This window comes from Mirounga angustirostris, unplaced genomic scaffold (assembly GCF_029215605.1).
Source record: "Mirounga angustirostris isolate CCGP_5_RB_7025 unplaced genomic scaffold, mMirAng1.0.hap1 SCAF_3, whole genome shotgun sequence".
Classification (NCBI taxonomy): domain Eukaryota; kingdom Metazoa; phylum Chordata; class Mammalia; order Carnivora; family Phocidae; genus Mirounga; species Mirounga angustirostris.
The window spans coordinates 65707605-65730708 of NW_026991711.1; the positions used below are offsets into that span (position 1 = coordinate 65707605).

The following is a 23104-nucleotide window of genomic DNA, read 5'->3' on the forward strand; positions in this document are numbered from 1 at the left end:
CTGCCATTTTCTTCTTTCTTTATTTTGACCTTAGGGAAAAAAGCAGTTGCTGTCATTGTTTTGTTTCTGTTTTCCGTTATATTCAACCCTAGCCTTTCAGAATTATTCTAATTCCTTATATGAGTCATGAAGCTTCACTCTTATTCTGAAGGCAAGAGGTACAAGATTTAAAATATTTATGATTATCTTTCAGACTCCATGACCCCCCCCCAACCTACTACTACACTATAACTCCACTTCTGAAAGAGAGTTCATTGTTTTGTTTTGTTTTCTGATGCAATAGGCATCTTGATAGAGCTGTAGCTTTAGTATCTTCAATTTTTAATTGAAATGGGAACTGGTTGTTTGCCAAGCTTCCCACTACCCACCATCACTCACTCGTTTGTCTGTCCCAACCATGGGCACTGATAGAAAACTTTCAGCTTTTATTCACGGTGGGACAGCTTGCTTAAGTGACAACGTCAGATCCTGGGGTCATGAGGAAGCCCCCAGTCCGAGACTAGGGTTCGGAAACAAGCTGGTTAGCCTCTCTGAGACCCAGCTTCCTTCTCTGTAAAATGAGAAGTTGGATGAGGTCAGTGAATAGTAAGAGTTCACACAAGTGGTAACAGGATCAGTAGCAATTTGGGCCAATATTTATGGAGGAACTTTACATGCTTTTTCGGATGCCAGGACTAGTTAGTACCAAATGGAGTGGGAGGTGGGGGGGGCAGACTAATAAATGACTACTTTTGATAGATTAATAATATGGTGAGAACCAAGTTCAAGAGAAGCTCTAGAAGCATGGTGGGAGCCCACAAGTTCTTTTCAATGCTTTGAAAATCAAACAAAACGCCTACATTGGCTCTGATAAGTCTGAGCTGCCTAACTGAAATGCCTAGTTTCTTTGTGGTAGCTGGAAAATGTCAACTGAGTGTGGTAAGATTGGTTCCATTATGCCGATCCCGAGCCCTGGTTGGTAGTTGTAGCCATAACCAGCAATTCTGGCACCTGTCGCAAACAGCGTGCGACAAACCCTAAAATCAACTTTTTAATTCATGTTGCGGCTCACAGATGGGTGTTATTACCAATGTGCACCATCTGGTGGCTTTCTATTTTAACTTTTCATTCTTGCTCACTAGATACAGAGCTTTTTGAATTATTATTTTAAATGTAGTGACCTCTAAACATTCATGACCTGGGACAGAAAGTCCTGGTCATCCTGCCCTCATTATGGTCCTGATTTTGAGTTCAAATGAGCAATGTATTATTACATAAAACAGTTGGTTTCCTAAACCAGTGTTTTTCAAGCATGAGTTCCATGAAATAAAAATTAGCAAAAGAGAACCCTCAGTTTCAAAAATGATTTTGTTAAAAATGACTGCTGGCTAAAAGACTCCATACTGCACTACCAGGTGGCAAGTATTTCGAGTCCCAAAACTTTGTGTGTTCTTCATAATGCCTGCCGTGTTCAGCACTTGGCACACAGTGGACATCTGAAGCATGCCAATGGACCAGCAAGATCACGGCCATCTAATTTGGTTGCTAATATATTTCCAAAAGGCCAGGCCGGTATCCAAGACTAGGACAAACTCTAGGATTCATCATCAGCTTTGTGGACGGAGCCTTGAGCTAAGTGGATGTCCTCTTTGTGTGTTCCCATAGATCTGTTTTGTGAATTAAAACCTCTGTAGACACACCTGTGAACACTGTCACCCCATAGGAACACTTTTTGTGGCTCTGGTCATATCTTCGATGTTATTCTGTTATATGTCTTGCTTACTTCTGTCTTTTAATTTTTGCTTTAAATTTTGCTTCTGTCTTTTAATTTATGTCCAGATGGATAGATTTCTTTCTCTCTCTCTCTCTCTCTTTCTTTTTAAGAAATAGAATATTTCAGGACCATCTGGCCAGGCTAAAGCAGCCAACAGTGGCCCAAGTAACCATCAGGGAAGCCTGGGCACACTCAGTAATGCCCTGAATCATTTTGTCTCTGCTTTTGACTATGAGGCCACAACTACTAATACCTCAAGGTGGAATTTCTTTCCTTTCCTTTTTCCATCTGAAATCCTTCCTCTTCTTTTTGCACCCCCACCCCACCCCCACAGTTCAATGCATAAGGTTCTCCAGGAGACTTTCTCCATTATCTATTTGCAGCTTTGCAACATTTATATTTTATATACACTTACATTCCTTCTTTACTAAACAATGTGAACTACTTTGTTGGTTTGGGAAAAAGAGGAAAAGATGTTTATATAAAGCCATTCAGAAGGTATAAAGGAAAAAAAAAACATGTTTTGAGCTTAGAAAATTAGAAATTGCATGAGTAGGGAAGAAAATTTCAAAGTCAAGCATCAGAATTAGATCTGGAATTATTATGATTTCTTTGTTATTGAAATATAAAATGGTAAAAAATGCATAAGGGTTGGGGGCGCCTGAGTGGCGCAGTCGTTAAGCATCTGCCTTCGGCTCAGGTCATGATCCCCGGGTCCTGGGATCCAGCCCCGCATCGGGCTCGGCGGGAAGCCTGCTTCTCCCTCTCCCACTCCCCCTGCTTGTGTTCCCTCTTTCACTGTGTCTGTCTCTGTCAAATAAATAAATAAAATCTTTTAAAAAAATGCATAAGGGGAAAGCTAATCAATTAGAACTCAATTTTAAACTACTATACTTAAAAAGAATACCACATTTAAAGCGAACGTATTTCAACAACTACTTACACAGTTAAATGTTTATAAAATGATAGACAAAGGGAAAGAACTTTAATACAGAGTGCATTCTTACAAACCAATAAGAAAAAGAACATCCCAATTGCAAATGGCCAAAAAACATGAGCAAATAATGGCAAAAGAATACAAATGGCTAACAGGCATATGGGGAAAAATATATAACTTTATTGGTAATCAAACCAATTCAGATTTAAGGCAACAAAGTCTGATATTTGTGTAGAAATTAAAATTTTTTGAGAAGATAGAACATAACCTCAGTGAGGGGTTAGGCTAATGACTACTCTCATACTCTGATGAAAGTACAGTTTGAGTCAGCTTGTCTGGAGGGCAGTTGGTCAAAACCTTTTCAAAAGTGTTTCTCTTTAGACTCACAATCCCACTTCCTTCAGCAGAACTTGTTAAGCATCTAAAATATACCCCCTGGTTTCCAGTAACTAGAAACTAAATTTCAAGGGCCAGGGGCTAAATCTATCCTAAAGAAATAATCAAATAACTGCATGCTCATTGAGAATGGTGTTTTGTTATTTATGATAGTGAAATATTGAACCCAAGTTAAATATCCAACAGTAGGAATTGGGCTAAGCAAATTATGGTACATCCATGTAGTAAAATGTTCCATTAAAGACAGGGTGAAAATGCTCACAATATATCATGGTGTAAAAAGGCCTGGTAGCAGATCGACATATACAGACTAATCCCAAAGTTGTTTAAATAGAAAATGAGTAGAAAAAATTCTAAAAAATTCTAGTTTGTATACCACCCTCCAAAAAAAAAAAAGTATCACTTGATAGATTTTTTTTTTTTTTTATTCTCCGTACTTTTCTACTCACGGTGAACATTGATTATCATTACAAGCATAAACATATTTTTTAATTATCCAGAGTGGTTTCTTCAGAACAAGATGGGTAGATTTACACAACATCATAATTGGTCAGTGCAGCTCACTTAGAAGGAAATAAAAAAACCTCTTTGCTATTTAAGATGTTTAGTGTTAAATTTCACGAACACAAACACCAAGGATTTAAGTCTAATAAAAGCAAAGTTGTTTTACATCCTCGGGCCAAGAACCATCCTATAAACACGGTTGTGTGATGGTACACACTCACACGGTGTCCTTGTAGCAGGGTGAAGTCATCTCTTCGCCGAGTTTCCTTCTTTTGAGCGAATGCTGTCATTTCTCACATATGGTAAAAAACCATCACTACCATTGCAAGGATCCCAAGAGTGGTAAATTGGGACCTGATGGGTGGAATCCTCCATTGCTGCATATCTTGGTTTATGAGATTGACCTTTTGTCTAACAGTTTTCTTGGAAGAAAGAACAATCTTTCCTCAAAGAAACACATATACACAAATAACACAAGAGGTGGGTGGAGAGAAACCAACAAAAGCACCCTTTTACCAAGCTATTACCCCCAATCTCTCCAAAATATTATTGTAAACAAGGTAAACTAGAAGGCTTAGAGTATTATTTACTTCCATGTCTCAGACGCCCACTCTGCCCTTTTCTCATTGTTTTCTTGGTTCTTTTGTTCTAGATAAGCACAGGGCTGGCAGGAAGTGGATGTGACTAAGGGGGGGCCATATATGTCTGTCTCCGGGTTTACTGTGCATTTTGAATGGTTTATACCATGATCCTATAATGACGTGTGGTTGTTGTTCTTTCCCCCAGAATGTCGAGTGGTGAAGTCCACTTCTTACACCAAAATAGCTTCATCATCCCGCAGGAGCACCACCAAGAGCCCAGGACCTTCCAGGCGCAGCAAATCCCCTGCCTCAACCAGCTCAGGTAAAGCATCAGCGGAGATGAAGAAACTGTCTTTTTTCTGACGCATGATGAGCAGAGGGTGTGTGAAGCCCAGAGTGTGAGGTTTTTAAGATAGAGTAGATTCCGGTTTACAATTTTAGAACAAGTTGGAGTGGTGGAACAGATTTGCCAGAGTCTAGCAGGTTAGCTTTAAGGAAAAGCACCGAGCTTGGGAAAACTTACTTAGCAAAGACTCAGGAAACCCAGATTTGCCCACAAATAGAAGTATACCTCCGACTTCCTTCATTTCTACTACAAAAATCAGTTTTTCAGGCTAAGAGCCCCCAGCCCCGGAAGTCTCTGTTGAAGTGTTTATTCTACTTGGGACTGGCTTACGAGGAGTTTCCAATTTGTCTTTGCTGAACTTCCATATAACATCCATTTTACTTTGGACCCCAGCGTAGCTCTGGAGCTCAAAGCAGGGAGAATGAGAGCCTGGGTCAGGGAAGCTGTGGGGACTCTGGGTCTGTGTCCTGTCTCTCAGGGCCTCTAGCGCTGGTGCTAGAACAGGACGTATACTCACAAAGTGACCATCTCAGCCCTACGTCTTCCTTCTTCAGTCTTAAAAATGACATGCGCCAGTTAGAAGGTGTGTGTTTGGTTTGGTTTGTTTGTTTGCTTGTTTTTCTTTTTGGTTTCAGGCAGAAGGTCTATTTCACTATTGAACGGAATTATTTATTAAATAATATAAACTGTTAAGTGGGAATTTATTAAATGATACATCAAGGTGATTGTCTCTAATTTCATGAAGACAGAGAAGCTTTTATAAATAGAGGCAGAGACCTTTGGGGCCTACACGGAGGCCTTCTTGCACTCACCAGCGTGGGCCCAGAGGCATGTGCAAAAATCTCTAAGCTGGGCCTCCAAGGCCTCTGGCATCCCTCACCACCTGTTAAACTACAGTGTAAGTTATAACCTCCGTATTTAAAAATAGAGGTGCTATGATCTGTTTTTCCTAATAAAAAATAAGACCATAACCTCCAAAGTGAGTCTTGGAAAATGGAACTCTTAGTAAGCTGCATAGCTAGAGCACCCAGCTCAACCTGGTTCTCTAAGAGTTACCTTCTCCCTGGGCTTTCACTGCTCGTAGGTATTCCCTAGATCTTCTCCTTTAACACTCCCCCTAAGGGTGGCAACAATGGGCGGCCCCTGCCCCCTTCTCACAGCATGCCCTACATCATAAGCAGTCAGGGAATGCGTCTCAGATCATGTTTGGTACTTGAGATGCAGCTTGTTTGCTCCTCCTAGTTTAAGGGTGGGCTGAGAACTCCTTCCTTAATATGCACCCAGATCGGGTGGAACCCTGCAATGACACTTTGCTAACGGGTAAGGTATTGAGACTCAAAGTTTAGGGTGCATGAATGTCACTTGGGAACGCGGTAAAGTTTGTCATTCTGACTGCTGCCCCCACCCCTCAGATTCTGATGAAGGCCATAAACCCATGTTTTAGCAAGTATTCTAGGTGATTTTAATCAGATGGTCTTTGCACCATACGATCAGAAGCAGTGGGTTCAGGAAGAGGTTCCCAAAATGTGGTTCCCTGGACCAGCAGTATCACCATCACCTGAACACGTGTGAGAAATGCAGTCTTGATGAGCCCCCTCCGCAGACCCACTGAATCAGAGACCCTGGAGCGAGGGCCCAGCCATCTGGGTTTTCACAAGCCCTCCAGGTGATTCCAATGCTCATCCAAGTTTGAGAACTAATGAATTACAGATAACAAAAGGGAAATAAATACACGGAGTCATTTGACCCTGCATAATCTGGCGAGTGATACGGCTTGCTCGTCTTCATTTATTGACATAACAGCAATGACATCCTCTGCTTGCTTCCAAGTGGCGATGTCCATCTTTAACCCTTGCAACCCAAGAGCAGAGCTCTAGATACCATGAAGTGTAGGCCCAGGTTATAATGACCCACCTTCAGAGAGCCAATTACCTGGGACAAGAGAGAATTCCTGTCTGAAGATCATCCCTTCCCTGGAAACAGATAGGGGGAATGTCTTTCCCTTCAAGAGAGATACCACCTACACACAGACCACATTTGTAGAGGTTCACAAATTAACCTTGTTGATTAAGCTTGTTCATTAACCAGCTAACAGGTTAAAACTGAGCTCTTGTGAGCATGTTCAGTCTGGACCAAAGAACACTGCTCATTTTCTCTGAGCAAACCTGGGCTATCGAATGAACCCCCATGGAGCAGTAAGGAAGAAAGAGGTCATGGGCCTAGCCAGCCTGTTGCCCCTAAAATCTTGGCTATTTAGTATAATCATGAAAAGTTATAAAGGACAAAGAAGCCCCACATTACCTGGAACATTGGCAATACTATTAAAAACAACAGTATTAAAAAACAAAATTAGTCCCCAATCCAAAACGAGTCTGACATTAACAAATTTTTTATCTTTTCTCTCTTCTTTCTTAGTATATACCAGGTGTAGGGGGGGGAGACATCTAATAATGGGTGATTAGCCAAATTCTTTTTTTTTTTTTTAAAGATTTTATTTATTTATTTGTGAGATAGAGAATGAGAGAGAGCACATGAGAGTGGGGAGAGTCAGAGGGAGAAGCAGACTCCCTGCCGAGCAGGGAGCCTGATGCGGGACTCGATCCAGGGACTACGGGATCATGACCTGAGCCGAAGGCAGTCGCCCAACCAACTGAGCCACCCAGGCGCCCGATTAGCCAAATTCTTATGTCTTTTACAGTATAGCTATTTCAACAGAATCTATATGCATTATTTAAGCGCTATAGCTATTGACTTTTTGTTATTGTTTTTAACAGTTTTTAAAATGTTGGTTTAGTTTTATTTTTTTAATTGAAGTAGAGTTGACACACAATGTTGCATTCGTCTCAGGCATACAGCATAGTGATTTGACAAGTCTATACCTTCTGCTGTGCTCACAAGTGTAGCTCCCATCTGTCACCAGACAACGCTATTTATAAGGCCATTCACTACATTCCCTATGCTGTGCCTTTTATCTCCGTGACTTATTCATTCCATAACTGAAGCCTGTATCTCCCACTCCCCTTCACCAGTATTGCCCATCCCCCAACTCCCTCCCTCTAGCAACCATCAGTCTGTTCTCTGTATTTATGGGCCTAGCTCTGCTTTTTCATTTGTTTATTCGTTTAACAGGTTTTCTTTTTCAGACCTGTAGGCAGGCAGTGAAGTGCTCCTAGGTTTGGGCACAATTTTTTTTTTCTTTTTTTCTTTTGTCCTCACAATTCAAGGAAGGGGGATAAGTCAAATTTTTGTGCACATGTCGAAGAACAGAATCATGAGATCTGGAGTAGTTATGGTCTGCTGCTAAGTTTTCTACTACAGATGCAAAATAAGTGTCCTCACGCTTTCTGTATGATTGTGGCAGCCAAGATTGAATGAGGGAATACAAGAGAAAAACAGAGTTTTTGCGACTCAGAAATAACCTTGCAAATAGTGAAAAACCTGTTTTACTCCAAAAATGAATCTAAAATTTGAGTTTACAAAAAAGAATCATGAATCTAATTTTAAAAAGATAATTATGAATATGGGAAATTATTGCACTTTAGAATTAACTGGTAACATAATCACTACTCAGCATCTCTAAGATTATATAAATCTCATAAATATAATATATCTAATATATCTAACTATAATCTTATAAATATAGATGAATTATAATTTACCAAAAGTAATTTCAGAAACTCTAAAAAGCAGACAGGCAAATGTAATGAATGCATGTATATTCATCACTGCCAACATTTGTAACTATTCTTTTTAGAAGTTTAAAATCGGTAGGATGCATTAACCTCAAAATCAATAGATTTTTTTCAAACAAGCATTTCTCTTGTGTTTCCCTGAGCCCTTTCAACTCTAGTTAAAGTCTGGTTGATTTGACCAGCACTAACCTGGAATTTATGACAGGTGTGCCATGCTGGGTAGTATCGTTTACATTAAGAGAGTGGAATCTGAATCCATTCTAAAATTAAACTTCACTCAAGGTATTTTTAACTTCTAGGTCAAAATTAATTAAGTGGCACTGATCGTATTTTGTTTAACGTGATTCCTTTATGCATATACAGTTTTGCATTTTGATCTAGAAAGCACGCCATGCAACCATTTCTTGGTTGTATAACAGCTTATAATATGCAATGACCCTCTCTTGATTCTGACTTGCTACCAAATCTTATCACCTTCCTCTGGATGATTCTAATTTAGAGAGGGTTTACAGAGCAGCAATACCCAGTCACAGATTTGTGGATTATATCAATGTTCCCAAGACCACTCTCTTTCCCTGGACCCAGAGTTTAGGAAGTGCAGTGGTATTTCCATTTCTTTTCTGGCAAACACAGCTGCTAGATGTCAGGGAAGTGCTGCCTCAGTCCCCTCCACTGTGCTTGCTTAAGACTCCCAGCTCCAAAAAACAAAACAAAACAAAACAAAACAAAACGACTCCCAGCTCCACTCAAGTTATGGCTCTTAAACCCAGTGGAAAGGAGACTGAATTATCTCTATATTAATTGCATCTCCATTTTCTTAAAATGGTCTGTTCACTGTTTTTCAGAAATCATAAAGACTAGACTGTGAATAATTTTACTTTCATACCTCTTAAGCACTGATGTAGCCCCAAACCCAATTACTACCATGAACCTGACTTTCTAACATTAAAGAATCTTTGTTTCTCCCCGTAAAGTATCAACTCAAAGTTTGAAATGATTTTTATTTCAGTTGTTCAATTTCTACTTCCAGTGTTCATCATCCTGTGTTATACAGACATTATTGCATAGTATACAGTTAAGATTTGCTCAGTTTTCATGCCATGCTGCTGTTCATGGTAATACTGTTAACTTATATTTAAATGACATCAGAGTTTACATAGGATTTTTCTGTCTTTGATTTCTTTTGATTCTCCTAACCGTCTTCCAACTACAATCAAGACATGATAATATTATCTGTTATATAATAATATAGCCTGTTTTTAGAAATGAGGAAGCAGCGAGGGCTAGGGGTACTGCTTGGCTCAGAGTGACAGAGTTAATCGTGGCAGCTCAGGGCTGGCACCTGGGGCTGGTGCTCCAGACAAGGGAGGCTGGCCATCCTCGATATCGGTTTCTTCACCTCTGTTTATGAGAGATTTGATCTCCAGGAAATCACTAATACAGTACCTAGTTTAACATTGCAATTTACAATAACATAACACTTTGCAAGAGAAGCCTAAGTATTAGTCCCAAGACCAACATTCCAGGAGGTGAAATGATTCACTCCAACTTCATGATGTATGGTCAGTGGTAGACAGAAACTTCCCTGTGTAAGTCAGTGGTAGAACAAGAGTGAGAATCCTCTATAAATCTTCTCTTCGTCCCTTACGCATTCTTCTTCTTGGAACTGAAGGAAGCTAGAAGTGATTTATTAATATAAGGTGTTCATTTACACATTCAGAAATATCAAGTGCAGGTCTGCTAGGCATTTGCTAGGCACTAATAATGCAGAGATGAAAGAAACAGTCTCTATTCTCAAGAAGCATACAGGTCAAGCCCCCTAAATAATTTATAGATAACATAATTCACATACCTGTTGAATTATTATTATTCTCCTTAACAGAGAGAATCCGAAAAGGCAATTGGAACTAGAAAAAAAAGAGAAACCAGGAGCCTTAATAACACTCACGAAGAATAATGAGCCCCCAGATAATTGTGCACCAAGACTTTGAATGCAATTATCACTAAGAAATGGGAAAAGTGGTTTTTAGTTGCTTCTTAAAGAAACAAGAATATATAAGGGTATCATAAAGAGTGTTTAATATGGGTTGAATCTTTATTCATGTGTGTTTATCTTTGGAACACAGACATCTCATAAAATGTGTAATTTAAAAGTGAAATTCTTTTAAACAAATTCCTTTATCTGCACAAAGAAGTTATAACAAAATATCTCTAATATAAAAGTATACTGTGCATCAATTTTATTTCTATAAAAACAGATAATGTTCAGTTTTGCTTTATATTGTTTTCTTAATATTAAAAGTGTAAGAAAACCACATTTACCTACCTTGAATTTTCATTACTACAGTTCTCCTTAAAACTTACAGATTTCAGAATTTTGACCTCTTCATGGATCACTTAGAAGAACTTTGTGGTTTTTTGTTTGCTTTAGAGTTTTTATTCCCATTTAAACGGATGGTCATCTTTTTATCGTAAGATAACACCTGTTTAGACTCTCTCTCTGTAGAAGCCAATGGCAAACATAATGGAGCCCCAGTGAGTGCCATGAATTCAAGCACGAGCTGATGGACTTTCTTGCCCTTTATAAGTCTATAGTCTAAGGTAGGAACCCTTCTGGCAACAACTGTTCATTTACCCAATATGCGTTGAGATTCCACCATTGACCAGCAGTGCTGGGTGCTGGAGATGTAAGGGTAAACATTTGACAGAGGGAAAGTTGGGTGACTTAGTTAATGACTTTCTAGCATGACTGAGGCACCATTCTGTCCTCCCCAGACTTCACACTTGAATGTGACTCTGGAAATCCTGCAGTTTTCTTATTTATGCTATTCAAATTTTCTTTTTTTACAGTTATATAAAAATATTTTATGCACATATGCAGATAAGACAGAAATCAAAGCTGGGGAAGCAAAGAGAATTTTAATCAGCTTTCTAGTCCAATATGTCAACTTTTTTTGATTTCTTTCAAACACCTTCAAAGGCAGATTGCTAGCTATTATTTTTTTTTAGCTCAGTCTTTTCCTATAATGTAGATTTCAGCCTTCTACATTCTGTGGAGGGTGTTTGCTGCTTTGGAGTTCCGAGGGAATTCTTGAAAACAAAATGCACCAAGAAAATCAAGGGGGCTGATGATTCATCTCTTATGTTTTTAGAATTTTCTCCTGCATGTAAAGCTCAGTCCTCCTTCCATTCTCTTTCCCTGCACCTATCAATTCCTGCTAGTGCTCACCCTCAGCAGGTGAGTGTCTCCAAAGGTACTTTTCGAAGCTTTGAACCATTATCTCGACCCACTCTCTCTAGGGGACAGGCAGCACCCTACATCAGCTGCCTTTATGAACTCCTCCCTGGAAATGCCCCATATCAATTAAATGAATATTTCCTGAACATCTGCTGTGTTCCAGGCATGTATTTGGTCCCAAGGATGCAAAGATGATTAAACCACAGTTCTTGTCTTCAAGTTGCTTATATTCTTGCATTCAAGTTGGGAGATAAGCTTATATATACCACTTAACTGTAATAGTGTAGAACGTGCCATGACAGCCAGAGGAGGAAAGGGTTAGATCTCATGCATGGGGTCAGGGAAAACTTCCAAGAGAAAAGGACTTAACGAATTGAAGGATCCTGCTAGGATGGTATCAGCACTTGAAGAAATAATGTGAGGTAAGGCACAAAGGCACGAAAGTGTACAGCATATTTAAGGAACAGTTGTTAGTCTGACAAAAACGAATGATAGATTGGAGGAAAGGGTTGGAGAAGATGGTGGTAGCCACGTTGGTTGTGGTCATTGCATGGGCTCATGAAGGTGTGTTTTTGTTGTAGGTTTTAGGGGATGAATGAGAATTTTAGGTAAGACCATGATTTGATTTTTATTTGAATTTTAGAAACAATGGTGCAGTGGTAGAGAGGGTGGCTACACAAGGGGCCAAGGGCCATGGAAGGCTCTATGAGGCTGCTGCAGTCATGCTGGAAAGAAATTGTCAGGAAAGAATTTAAATAGCAATGTTGGGCCTGGGGTAGGCTTTGAAAAGGAAATGAACCAGGAATTTAACTGGATATGAGGCCAGAAGAGGAGAGAAGAATCAGAGATGAGGAGCAGGTCTGAGCATTGAGGAGGAGTGGTAGGTAAGTATATTTCAGATGTGTGGAGTGTGAGTTGCTTTGGGAACATTTGTAGGCAATTAGGAATCAGGAACTGTATTTAAGTCAGATTTGAATCAATGATAGGTATTTGGGAGATCCTGGCATATAGTAGTGATTTAAATACTAGAAATGCAGGATGCCTCTCCCTCCACCCCAGTGAAAGGTTTGTAGAGTAAGGATGGCATGGAAGCATGGTGACCATCTGCAATTATAAGAGCACATTGGAAGAGGCAGGAGAGCCTTGACAGAGCAGTTACAGAAGTCACAGGGCAGAAAGTTTCGAGATGAAGGGAGAGGCCAGAAATGCCTGATGTTAAGTCTAGTAGCATGAGAACTGGGAGGAGGTCATAGGACTTGGCAGTGAGGACACCACTGGTGACCTTTGAAAGATGCATTTTAGTGGGCAAGCCCAGATGGCAGTAGAGCATCCCCCGGGCACATTGTCCCTGGGGGGAGGGGGTCACTATAGAACTGCTCCAGGGCTGACTCCCAAGTTCAAGTCTAAGGGCAGGCCGTCCTGCAATACCCAGTAGGGTGGGGGGCAAAGCGCCCACATGGGAACCAGAGGAGCTGAGAGCCCTTCGGTCCCAGGACCCTCATCCACCATGATCGAAGGTAGTGCCCTTACACACCCAGTTCCATCAAAATAACCAGAGCCTGTTGTGGGATCCCAGCTGACACATAATTTTCATAATTTTAATTTATATTATTTTAAAGATTCATTTATTTATTTTAGAGAGAGAGCATGAGCAGGGGGAGGGGCAGAGGGAGAGAGAGAGAGAGGGAAGCAGACTCCCCGCTGAGCTCAGAGCCTGACGCAGGGCTCCATCCCATGACCCTCAGATCATGACCTGAGCCAACAACACAAGCCAGATGCTCAACCTACTGAGCCACCCAGGTGCCCCACATTTTCCTAATGTTTAATCAAAGGTCTCCAGGTGACCCCATTTTATTGTTGAATTAAATTTTTCCCCCTTTTCCCCGAAATCATCTTTGACTCCTTTCCCCCCCTCCCCTTCTACATTCAGTTTATCACTAGTCTTCCCCGCTCCCACTTTGCAGTGCTATTCTAGGGCTCTGATTTCCCATAGGCTACAAAAACTGCTTGCTAGGTGGCCTCCTCCCTGCTTTGGTCCTCGGCCCCTTACATCTACTTTGCACACTGATGTCAGACTTGTTGCCATGACTTGTTGCCATGCCAAAAAAAAGTCCTACCTCCTTATTCTCATAGGAAGAACTATCTTGATTTGGCCACAGTCTTCCTTTCCAGCGCTAGCTCCCACTTTTCCTCTGGACTTATGCTTCATCCTGTGAACTAATTTACACTGCTACAGATACCCCTTGGGCTGTTGCACTTGGCACCTTTCGGAGTCCGAGGAGCCTTCTTTTGCCCCTTCAGCTGTCAAAAAGGCACACTCCCAGTTGGCCCAGATGACCTCTGTGAAACATCCCCTGATCACCTCACTGTTTAGGGTCTTCTCCACCCCTACAATCCTGTGACAATTGATTTGGCTCCTGGTCTATAGGTGACATATCATATCACCCTCCTAGATGGTAAGGTTTCTGAGAGCAAGAGTTCTTTACACACTCTATAGCATTTCCAAGTTCACACTTAAGTACTGGGTAAATTGACCAGATGAGTGAATTGAGAAATACTAGGATCTATTCAAGTTGCCTAGGTTTCCTGGTGTTCAAGGGCCTTTTTATAAATATTTATTAGAAAAATTAATTCATAGGGACACCTGGGTAGCTCAGCCAGTTAAGCGGCTACGTTCAGCTCAGGTCATGATCCTAAGGTCCTGGGATCAAGTCCCGCATCAGGCTCCTTGCTCAGTGGGGAGCCTGCTTCTCCCTCTGCTTGTGCTCACTCTCTCTCTCTTTCTTTCTGATTAAAAATAATAAAATAATTCATAGAGCCAGGTCACTTCCTGCATCCCCACAGTTTCTGTGGACTCGCCAGTTCCCATTATTCTCAGTAGATAGTCCCTTTGAATTGGACCCATTGTCTTAGTTTAAGAAGGAAATGTAGGGGTGCCTGGGTGGTGCAGTTGGTTAAGTGACCGATTCTTGGTGTCAGCTCAGGTTGTGATCTTGGGTCATGAGATGGAGCCTCACATCAGGTTGCGCTCAATGCAGAGTCTGCTTAAGACTCTCTCTCATCCTCTCCCTCTGCCCCTCCTCCCCAAACAAATAAATAAATCTTAAAAAAAAAAAGGAAATGTAGATAAACGGAGAAATTCAGGGATCCGTCTCACCTATGAGTCGAGCCTCTGTGAAGATAGAATTAGGAAAAAGCATCTTTCCCCGAGAGTCCCCCGACCCCCCACCTCCCACCCCATGAGATATTTGTCTGTTTTCTCTTGGCCTCATTTGACTCCATCTGCTTTTTGTTTCTTCTTCTTCTTCTCAATAATGTGGCAAGCAATGGACAAGGGCTAGGAAAAGAGATTTTAGAGTATCTATAGCCTCCTCCATGATCAGGGAATGAGAGAAAGTCTAAGGTGAGTGGTCGGATCTCCTCAACAACACGCCTGAATCACTGCCCCCTAAATCCACAGCCAGACCCCATATGTGTGCAAACATGTTATTTCCTCTCATCCCTGCAAATACAGCAGCATAAATACACGAGCCACCTTACATGCAGAAAGGAGATAGGGAAAGGACAAGGTAGATGTTCATGTCTAAAAAGTTACCTTGGGGGCGCCTGGGTGGCTCAGCAGTTAAGCATCTGCCTTCCGCTCAGGTCATGACCCCAGGGTCCTGGGATGGAGTCCCACATTTCGGCTCCCACATTTGCTCAGCGGGGAGCCTGCTTCTCCCCTCCCCCTGCTTGTGAGTGCTCTCTCTTTCTCTGAGAAATAAATAAAATCTTAAAAAAAATAAAATTAAATTAAAAAAAATTAAAAGTCACCTTGTGATTAGATAATCTTGCTTGGAGATTGCTCTGATTTCAGGACCAGTTTGAGACATTTAAACATTTAGCTTCCACATGTGGTCTGAGACTTTTAAGAATGAAACCGTAAAGAGAAGAAACCCTTTAAGTTCACAAAAGCATTCCAAATTAATATACGCATGCGTCTAGTCATTTAAAAGGAGCAATGAATTAGTAAAAACAAGCCGCGTATTTCCGAATTCTAGAGTTCTTTTAGTAACTTTCATATTCAGTTATAAGTTTTGGGAGACAGGGACCAATAGACAGAGTCAGACACTGTCTGTGTATTGTGCATACTGTGTGTGCTGATTGATTATAGGGCCCTGTAGAGTAGGGTCATCTATCTGAAATGATAAAGGAAAGGGTGAGGCGGGACGCTTCATGAGGAGTAACGTCCTGTGACCAGTTCATGCTGTTGTGTCCCTGATGGGCTCAGGTTGATGGCCCGGTTGGACAAAAGGCAGGGCACAAACTAGGGCTGGTAAAATCAGCTCCACAGATTTCATACACAGCTCTTTGGTGTCCGGTTACATGATTGATCATCATGGGATCTGTGAATAACCCAGCCTAGAGTTTAGCTTTTCTCATTCAAGAAGAGCAAGGGATACAGGATTAAAGGAAAATGAACCCAGATAGTTCTGAATAAAGGGAACCCTGATGGTACAAGGCAGGGGACCTGATGAGTACTTAGGAATTCAGATGGAGTGACTTTCAGATTGAAATAATGAATCCTTAGACCTGCTTGGCCACTTAAAAACAACCATACGGAGTTGAATTTTTCCCCTTTGAAATACAGACTCCTTTAATACAGGAATACTTTACTCTGTAAAGTAATGCCATTGGTTACTTGAATTTTAATAAGTTCTACTCAATAGGTGACAAAGCCGTCTCTTTTGGCATCCAGAGACTTTGGGTAGCACAGGATAAAAAAACAACTGAACTCAATACTTGTATTAGCCTTACTTATGAAATAAAATTATGTATTCCAGCAGTGATTCAACAGTAAGGTGTGTGGTATTGTCTGGATGTCAAGAGCCATTTTAAGAGGTTGCTAATGCTTTTTTGGTGGCCAAGAGGAAGAGTCTGAGTAGAAACTCTGACCCTGGGCGCCTGGGTGCTCAGATGGTTAAGCGTCTCCCTTCAGCTCAGGTCATAATCCCAGGGTCCTGGGATCAAGTCCCGCATCGGGCTCCCTGCTCAGTGCAGAGCCTGCTTCTCCCTCTCCCTCCCGCCATTCCCTCTGCTTGTGCTCTTCTATCTCTCTGTCAAATAAATAAATAAAATCTTTAAAAAAACAAAAAAAAGAAACTCTGACCCTAAGAATACAGGCCGTTCCCGACTTTGAAGCAGGTTGTGTTCCAAAACTGTTTGATTGTAAATGGCTTGTTTGGCACTTGAGCTTCATCTCTCTGGAGAGACGGCAACAGAAGGAGAAACCCTGAGTCCAAGGGCTTTAGATGAAGGAGGCGCCCCAGTGATAGAGAAGGAAACCCAGAAGCCCTTAGCCCCGAAGATGGGGGACAAATGTTCTAGACACATCCTGACGTGTCAGGACAGGCCACTCATGGGAAAAGTGTGCAGTTCTTTGAGCAGACATAAATGAGATCTTTCCAGTTGCTCATCTTTGGGCAAGTTACTTCATCGAAAACAGGAAAAGTTCAATCCAACCTACACTGCACAATTGATGTCACCTAAGTTTTTTCAGTCTGACATGTCCAAATTCTCTGTGTCCTTCCAAATTTACTTCCTCTCTTCTTGCCTCAATCCTCTTCAACCAATCGGTACCATGTCCTATAGTTTTGAATCTCTGAAATCTCTCCTGAATGTCTCCATTTACCTCTGCCCCCACGGCACCACCATCAACCCAGCCACACCATCCCTCTGAGCATAGGACACTTAAACGTGCCATACTCCCTCCTGCCTAGACATTCTCCTTAGGGATATCCTCGAGCCCGTTATTATGCTCCCCTAATCCGTTCTTGACAGGCAAGAGCTCTTGAGCGCTTTTAAAAATACAAATCTGATCGCCTGGCCCCTGCTTAAAATCATTGAAGAGCGTGTCATTGTCCTTTGGATAAAAATCAAACTCCTTAACATGAATTTTAAAGCCCTGCATTACGGGATCCCTACCAACTCCTCCACCTTCATTTGTAAGGTTATTTCCCCCCAGCTCCATTTACCTGCCTGGCCAATTTCTTTAGGTCTTTTCAATGCACCACATTGCTCCCTCCCCCAGGCCCAGCCACAAAACAGGTGCCCCCCACCCCCCCCCCCCCGGCCTTTGGAACACTTTTCCTTCATTGTGCCCTACCCACTTTAACCTGCAAAATCCTACTAATACTTAGGTTGGGTTTCCTTACCCTCTCTATAGGGTGTAGGGCGACTTTGACCCCATGGTATGTTAGGATTTCAGAGGCAACACCCAAAACCTCCCTCCTCAAAATACTTTATTGTGATTACTAGCTTAGTTATCTGATTTCCCTGCAGGCTGGCACCCTAGGGAATGTGGTGGTAAAGAGTACAGATTCTTGGTTGTCTTGTTTAGGTTTGGGGCTCTGTCCCCATCTTTGCTGGTCAAGTTGCTTATCATTTTATGCCTCAGTTTCCTCTTCTGCAAAAGAATACTCCCTGCCTCATAGTAATTGTGTTAAATGAGCTAATGTATACATATATGCTTATAAGTGTACTTGTAAAAGGCTTAATTAAGTGCATTAACTGGTGCATAGAAAATAAGTCTTTGATAAACTGAGATGCACACAGAACGGGTACTTACCAAATGCAAACATGTTGTAGTTTTGTTTTGCTTTTGGAAAAGGCTAAGGCTGTCATCCTGGAGTCCACTTTCTCTTTTTTTCTTCATTTTCTGATAGCTTTATAAATTTAGTGAATCAAAAGTAAAAAATGTTAATACTCTGCTTGCTTCCCAGGTTACTCTTTTTTTCCCCAGTCTGGGTAGCCTGTATGTGTCAAGTGGAGAAGTAGACAAAGAAAATGTGACTTTCATAAAACCTGTCTTTCTCGGAGGGATCTCTTGCCTTGTTAGTTGTAGATTCTGCCTCTGCCCACAGTTCCTCAGTTCTTGCCTGTGTCCGAGCCCGCCCCTAATAGAGGCCAAAGGCTGGAGGAAGTCCAGTATGAAGAGGCCTGAGCACAATGCAAGCAAATTAAAGCCTTCGCAGTGCTTCCTACTTTAATCTGCACCCCTCCCCACGTTGTTGTTTGTTGTTGTCTCAAAGGCGTCGCTAAATACACTTCAAAGGCAAAACGACACGTGAGTGTAGCATGGGTTATGTGACATTTTTTAAAAGGTCTTTAGAGAAGATGACAAAACAAGGAGCTTCCCACTCTCTTGGGCACTCCTAAGTTTTTGTGCCAACATTGTTTGCGAAAACCCAGTCAACATTGTACCAGGCCACTGAGTTTTGTGAGGGTGTACTTATTACCCAGGTAGTCACCAGGTTTTGGAAGTTATTGTCATTTTGATATTCAGATGAGTCATTGGGCCTCTTGCCCCCCAGGCACTTCATTGTGATTCAGAGCAAAGTAGGAGAGGGCTCCGCTTCCGGGAGGCAGTGGTGTCGGGGGTGGGGGTTGCAGTGTCTCTGCTTTGGCTTGAGGCTTAATTGACACCTTTGATGTAGCCTAAGACAGAACCCGCACCTCCCACTGCTGCTTGGAAGACGTCAGCCTTACGCAGAAAAGGCATCTGCTGATGAATCCTGCATCTCATTCAGCCTGCTCTGGGAGCAGCCTTAGCCTTAACTAATCCAACTGCTTCCCAGTTGCGCGGGTGCTCGGCTTAGTGCTGAGAGGGGACTTCGCCTCTTGCTCTTGCCAGGTTAAACACTAAGACTGTGTCCATGTTAGAACTCATAGAAGGTAAGTTCAATGCATTATTGCTCTCCTTCATGGAAAATGTTTCTCGTGCGCCCTCAAGAATGTGTGTGTATCTCGTGGCTAATTCTCCTTCATTGACTGTGGATATGAAACGTGAAAATGTCGTCCTGTTTATGGCTGATAGAGTGGCAACCTTATATATCTTTATAAAGTCACGTCTCCAGAGTGTGTTATCAGTTCCGAGAGGTGATGTGACTCCGAGAAAAGAATTGCTTGTACTTGAGTTCTGTGGCTTTGATTGCATTTAGCGATCATGCTGTATAAAAGTCTTGAGAGTCCGGGAGAATTCCAGTGATTTAAACCTATCAGAAAGCAGCTTTTCTTTTCAGTAGCAATGAAGACAGACTGTAAGGAGTTCCTGAGTGTCTGTGCCAATTAGTTTGTCCCGTTGAAGGCAGGTCCTTCAGAGTTAGGCCAGAGGGATACATAGGACACAAGTGGATACAGGAGCTTCTAGAAGTGAGTTCTTAACTGTAAAAAGATAGAGGTCTTTTTTAACAAGGCACTGGGAAAATCACTTGTGAGCTGTGCTAATATTTACTCCTACTGGGTGGTGCTGGGAAGCTAAACTACAGAATTAAGGACGAATCCCGTTGAAAATGTCTCAGGACCTTAACCACATGGCTAAAATCTATCGGCACAGTTAAAGGCACTGTTCATAAATTCATGAGGAAAGTTGTCCAAAGTACATTTTTAAGCATTTTTTGTGTCACCTGATGCTCTATGTAGCATGGATTAGCAAAACCGTGCATTTCTGAAGAAGGTTATTCCCCGAGGCTGTTTTTCAGGACCACAGATAGGAAGGTGTCTGGAATTTTAGCGAACGTCCCTTTGTAATTGCTTGTTCCTCGGAGAGGCCGATTTGTCATGAAAATTTTTTAACAAGCCCTGTTTTCTCTGTGTGATTCTTTGCTTCTAGTTAATGGAACCCCTGGTAGTCAGCTGTCTACTCCACGCTCGGGCAAGTCGCCAAGCCCATCACCCACCAGCCCGGGAAGCCTGCGGAAGCAGAGGGTAAGGAACTAAGCAAGCTCCTTGTTTAAGACCTGCCTGAGCTTCCCTGCAGAATGACACAGGTGACCAGCTCCCAGGAGCACTGCTTGTCTCTAAGTAATAACCAGGTGAGGGTGGGCAGTGACCGTGGCGGGTCACTTACAGTGACTGGTTTCTCTTTGCTAGAGCTCAGGGTTTTTATTTTCTCTGTATGTGTCCATAGCTTAACTCTGAGAAGAATCAACAGTTGCTGCCTCACTTTTTTTTTTTTTTTAAAGATTTTATTTATTTATTTGACAGAGAGAGAGAGCTAGTGAGAGCAGGAACACAAGCGAGGGTGTGGGAGAGGGAGAAGCAGGCTCGCCGCCGAGCGGGGAGCCCGATGCAGGGCTCGATCCCAGGACCCTGGGATCATGACCTGAGCCGAAGGCAGACGCTGAACGACTGAGCCACCCAGGCGCCCCGCTGCCTCACTTTTAAATACCCCACCTCTTTTAGTCCTGAGTGGGCAAAGACTTTATTGGCACTAGTTTGCAAGCTTAGTTGTGATGAGTTTCATTAGACCTCATCTCTGACCATCAGCCTTCCTTAAGAAGGAAAAGGAAAAAAAAGTGTCCTTTCGGAGAAGGGGGTTATGGTGGGGAGTTGCTCTCTGGCACAGAATGGTGGTCCGGAGCGGCTTAGGGTCCGTGGCACAGGGGATGGGTACAGATGACATGTATTTTTGTGAATGAAACCCACATCGAGCACCTTCTCTTTCATCACTACTTGCTTTGTGTTTGTTTGTTTGTTTGTTTTTTAGCTTATTGTGTAATACTAGAGAAGTTGACTGAGCTTGGAGACCAAAGTCAGAAAGTTACTGGAAAGAGTGTTAGTTTCTCCATGTTCAGGAATGGGAAAGAAATACTGTTCTTATCCCCTCCCAACCTGTACTGTCTGTCTTTCCCAGTAATACCACGGCAGGAATAAAAGGGGTGGGAAGGGGAGGAGAGGAAGGTGCAGAGGAGGGAAGGGAGGGCCTTCCACTGTCCGGATTTCAGAAGCACGGTGGAGAGGAGTACGTGCTCCTGGGAGGCTTTATGATGGTGCTCACCGAACATCTTAATAAGCAAGGGCTCCTTGGAGGCTTCTGAACTCAGAGACTGGATTCTTAGTTTGGTTTCTTTTATTATGTGCTTTAAAATGAAACTTCTAAGTTCCATAACTTTAAACTGCATCCAAGATGGAAGCTCTTCCTGTCAAGCCCCCTGCAAGGTTGCGTCCACGTGCCGCTGTCTAAAAGCAGGGGGGGGCAGGGGACTCCGTCGGACCCCGTTCCCTTTGGCGCCTGGCCCACCAGTGTCAGGTTGGCTGTCTTTCTCCACAGAGCCTCCTGGCACCAGGTGTAGCATGTTTAGATTATTTGATGAGGCCTAGGCTTTGGCACCTGCTCCTCCACTAAATGGCTGTGTTATCTTCGGTAAGTCCGTTATCCTCTCTGAGTCTCAGTTGGAAAAAACTCTTTGCAGGTAGAAAACCCGATAGTTCTACTCCATCTGAGTGTTTTCACTATTAGTTTCTTGTTGGCCACAGTCTAATTTGGCATTTTAAAGTACAGGAATCATTAGTGAACTACTAAAAGAAGAATTGGCCGAATTTATGGAGTCCCCTAAGGGTCTATCCTTGAGTGGTGGAAGGGGAAGGAGGGTGATTCTTTTCTAGTAAATGCCACCCAGCAAGACCCCTTCCATGGAGGCAGCCATATATAGCACAGATAGTGCTCTTTCCGAGAATATTCTCTCCTTTGACGTATATGCTTTAGTACATCTGGCATAGTAATCCCTGTCCATCCTTTGAGCAAATTAAACTCAGATTCAGGATTAAGCTCATGCTTAGTTGCTGAGACTAAATTATGGTGACTGAGAGTCCCTGCCGTAGATTTGAGCTTCTCTCCCTGCTTGCTTATTGTGGAGACCTCCATTGTGGGGTTATAAAGTGCTTTGCCCAACTGTCCTTGTGTTGGCAGAATGAGGCTAGAGTTCGCTTCTTCTGCCCTCTGTACTCTTGGCGTCACTATGATTTTGTCCAAATGAGGCAGAAAATTTCTATCCAGTGACTAGCAGCTGTGTGGCCAATGGCTTCTATAATGAACATTGCCAGCACTTGGGAAATGACTATAAGGGGTGGTTCTCTTGTAGATTCTTCACTGTGTCTTTTAAACTACCAATGCAAGCATCTACTTGAGAGGGAAAAATAATCCCATTTGTTTCAGGGAGACAAAGGGTTTATCGTCATCTGAAAACATTTATTAAGCACATGTTGTAAATAGAGCACTGGATAATTCAGAGATGGTTCAGTTTCCAGGCTTTTAAATTTAGGCCGTAAATGAACATCCTCCATCCATGTACCATGTCAATGCACAGAGACATTCCCAGCTGCTTTAGCGAGAGAAGCTTTCATCTTGGTGTGGAGGCAACTGCATCAAATAACCCCTCCCAGTTAAAATGGGCCTAGAATATCCCTAAAAACTGATCCTGTTTCAAATTTGGTTAATGATGTTCTCAAATGGTTGGCTATACTCCTATGCAGGAAATACTGAAATAAGTGAAAGATGGCAAGTGCTAAAAGAAGAGACTTCAAAGAATAAATTAACTCTTTTTATTGCAAATTGGAAAACAGTAGCTAGTTCTATTTTTCCTTCTGGGTTGCCTAGCAACGTGGCCAGGAAAATGAGTTGGCTGTGCCCCCCAACACACACAAACACACACACACACACACATTTACACTGCCTACCTCGTTTTAAAAAATAAGAACATTCTTTTTAATTTTTAAAGGAACAGCAAGACATTTGACCACTTTCTTCACAATTAAGAAAATCTATATTTTTATTTATGTTAATTATGATGATTTAATCAGCCTTTTTCCTTCCTTTAAAATCATATTTTTATGTTACA

General features: G+C 42.1%; 1 protein-coding gene across 8 annotated transcripts in view; it reads left to right on the plus strand.

Annotated features, from left to right (window-relative positions):
• DCLK1 (doublecortin like kinase 1) overlaps positions 1–23104 on the plus strand; it is a 351394-nt gene that overhangs the window by 250342 nt on the left and 77948 nt on the right. For 7 of the 8 annotated variants that reach the window (XM_064586190.1, XM_064586188.1, XM_064586189.1 and 4 more), the window contains exons 5-6: positions 4377–4493; positions 20098–20192. In XM_064586190.1, coding sequence (XP_064442260.1) covers positions 4377–4493; positions 20098–20192 — 212 coding nt within the window. Of the gene's footprint in view, positions 1–4376; positions 4494–20097; positions 20255–23104 lie in introns of all 8 variants that reach the window. The other variant, XR_010410031.1, reaches the window with a different exon arrangement.